Genomic DNA, 3,222 nt, shown 5'->3' with positions numbered 1-3,222 from the left:
CAGAGTTGCTTCCAGAATACTCTTCTCCATTTACCTTTGGAAACATGTTCAGCTTAGAAGGCAGCACAAATAAGGGGTATAATTTTGTATTAGCAACTATTGCAACACTTCATACATTATTTTATAACTTTTTTGTCTCTATAATTACTTCACACATTAGATTTTAAGGGCATTATCTTCTAATTTCTATTGCTTTTCACAAAGCCAAATGTAAGACAGACCCCAGTCACTGGTGTGCTGGCAAACTGAAATCCTAGGAAAAAAGAAACTCATTTGCAGTATTTACCAACGCCGTAGTGTCAGTGGTGATTCTAGCTGTCAATGTGGCATCATTAATGCAGAGTTGAGAAGAGATGCACACTATGGCTTCGGGTAAACTAGTGAGAGTTGGCTCCAGCTCACAGCTGCCCCCAGTGTTTCTGGGATTCATGGCTCATCCCTCCTATCTTGGACCACTTTTCCAACAGCAATAATATTGATAGGTCTCCCATCAGGTTTCCATCTCCCTTTTCCTCCATATTTTTCAACCATTTTGTGCAACTGAGTTTTAAGTTTCTGTCCATCTCTTAAATTGACATTGTCATCATGCATCTCTTTTCAGGAACCAAACTTTTTAAGTCCAGCTGTGCATCACCATTTATAGCCTAAAAATTATGAATTCTTCACTTTTGTTCTTTGACTAAGAGAGCCATGTAGGCCCTTCATGGCATTTTGTGAATCCTCTGATACTCTTTGAAAAATAATATGAGTGTTTTTATATGTGATTCTTCTCTGGAAAAGGGTTGATGGATTTCATTAGGTTTCAAAAGGACCTTTGAACACAAGAAAGTTAACAAATTCTACCTCGAAGGTCCTTACATGCCACTTCATGATATCTCCAGTTCTCTAAATTGCTGTAGTGAATTAGCTAATGTCCCTAATCCTTGCAGATTTTCTATTGGTTGTTCAGTACTAGACAATGACCTATGGCTTACATGCCATGGCATATCTATTTCTACTTTTTGTACTACTAATTATGAATAAAGACTAAAAGCTAAAATATACTGCTAGAAATTCATTACAATATTTTAAATGCATGACACACAGATGTGAAGACCCAGTTCCTTCTTCTGATCTTGTGACATTTTTGTAGTTGCTTTTGGAAGAGCACACAATACGTGTGTGAAGAACACAGTATCTAAGATACAAAAAGCATGAATTCAAGCCTCAGTCCTGCTCTGTTAGATGTCTTGCCTTTGATGGGCTAAATGTCTTTGTCTGTTTCTTCACCTCTAAAATCTAATTAATCATTTCAATGAGCAGTTTTGAAGAATAAATAGTATATATTAAATGCAGTCAATAGAATGCTTAGTATAAAATGGACAATAAATGTTAGTTACTATAGGCATTACTTAAATTATTTCATTATTATTATTTTTCTGCTTCTATTATTGGACTGTAAATTCCTTAAGATATATTATATATGTATTTTATGACTTAAAACTCAAAAATGCTTACTAAATATTTGCTGAAAAAATGGAAAGATGAGAAAAAAATTGTCCCAAAGATAGTAACCTACCAGAACTGCTTTTCTACAGTGAAGGCCACTTCTATCATGATTTTCTCAAACTTAATTATCTCTGTCTATTTCATAAGAAGAAGACTGAGTATAGCCTTTCGAATCTGCTTTGTTTTTACACTGTAGATGATGGGGTTGAGCACAGGAGGAAAAAGCAGGTACATATTGGCCATCACTGAATGGATCACTTTGGGGGCTGATCGCCCATAGCGATGCACCAATGACAAGCTAATCATGGGGATGTAGAAAATAGAAACTGCTCCAAGGTGGGAGACACAGGTGCTAAAAACTTTGTGTCGTTCTTGAGGGGAGGAAATACTGAGAACTGAGTGAATGATCAAGATATAAGACAGGACAATGCATGGTGTATCTACTCCTGTGGTCAGGATGAGATCAATTAATCCACAGATGCTATTGGCCCAAGTATCTGAACACGCTAATTTAATCACATCTGGATGATAGCAGTAGGAGTGGGAAAGCACATTCCTGCCACAAAAATTGAGGGGCTTAAGAAGCAAAAGTAGTGGTCCAATTAATACTACAGTGCGTATAACCATCAAGAGACCCATCTGAATGATTCTATAATTAGTGAGAATGCTAGTGTACCTCAGAGGATCACAGATGGCCACACAGCGGTCAAAGGCCATAGCCACCAGCACCCCAGATTCTGTGGCGGCAAACCCATGAAGAAAAAACATCTGGATAATGCACATATCTAGACTGATTTCATTTGCATCAAACCAGAGGATACCTAATGTGGTTGACATTGTAGAAACAGTCAAACCCAAGTCAGCAGCTGACAGCATGGAGAGGAAATAGTGCATGGGCTCGTGGAGACTCTGCTGAGTGATGATGGCAAACAGGATCATGCTGTTCCCAGAAAGGGCAGTGGCATAAAGACAGCAGAAGGGAATGGAGATCCAAGCATGGGCAAACTCTAGGCCAGGAATTCCAGTCAACAAGAAAGTTGGAAATTTAGATGTTGAGTTACCTAAGACTTCCATGTTTTCCTGGGCTGGTAGCATTTATCTTCACAATGCACACATCCTATAGAAATAATACATTTTATTATTACATGAAGATATCTAGATAAATTTTCTCTTGGTTAGGAGAGTTATCTAAGGTCATGGGTAAGTGATTATTTATATTTTATATATATATAAAGCAGTTTTATTTATAGCTTTCACTATATATATATATATATAAAACATATTTATTCTTAAATTTAAGAAAATACATCCAAAGAATTCCATACATTTTGATAATAATTATTTTCAATAGTGATAGAATTTTTAGCTCCATCATATTATAAGATTAAATGGATAGAGAGTTAAGAAAAATCAATACATTGAATACATTCAATTTTGAATATCTTATGTAAGAAATGACAAAGAGAAATTCAGCTAAAGATGTTGAGTCTGCTGTGCCCATGTAGGCATGCCTTTCCAGGCAAACCTTTCCAGATTTTTGCTAGTAATACATGTTTGGAAGCACAGGAGAGCTTGTTAATACAGTGCCATGTTAATCCGGTAGTGTGGATGAATACCTTCAGGGAGGAGATTTCTATAAGAGAAAACCAATAAAGATGGAATATGATAGAAGTTATTGGAAAGGACTATATAGACTAAAGCAAGATGAGACTGGATAGCCTTCCTGGAACCACT

The 3,222-nt window shown here is 36.5% G+C and overlaps 1 protein-coding gene across 1 annotated transcript; it reads right to left on the bottom strand.

The window, feature by feature from the left end:
• Positions 1-1,623: 1,623 nt before the first annotated feature.
• Positions 1,624-2,583, bottom strand: LOC129629132 (olfactory receptor 51F1-like). The gene has a single exon (XM_055548901.1). The coding sequence runs from the start codon at positions 2,581-2,583 to the stop codon at positions 1,624-1,626; it is 960 nt and encodes a 319-aa protein (XP_055404876.1).
• Positions 2,584-3,222: the final 639 nt, after the last annotated feature.

Source organism: Bubalus kerabau, chromosome 15, assembly GCF_029407905.1.
Source record: "Bubalus kerabau isolate K-KA32 ecotype Philippines breed swamp buffalo chromosome 15, PCC_UOA_SB_1v2, whole genome shotgun sequence".
Classification (NCBI taxonomy): domain Eukaryota; kingdom Metazoa; phylum Chordata; class Mammalia; order Artiodactyla; family Bovidae; genus Bubalus; species Bubalus kerabau.
The sequence above is the reverse complement of the archived record's forward strand: the minus strand, read 5'-3'. Positions and strand labels throughout refer to the sequence as shown.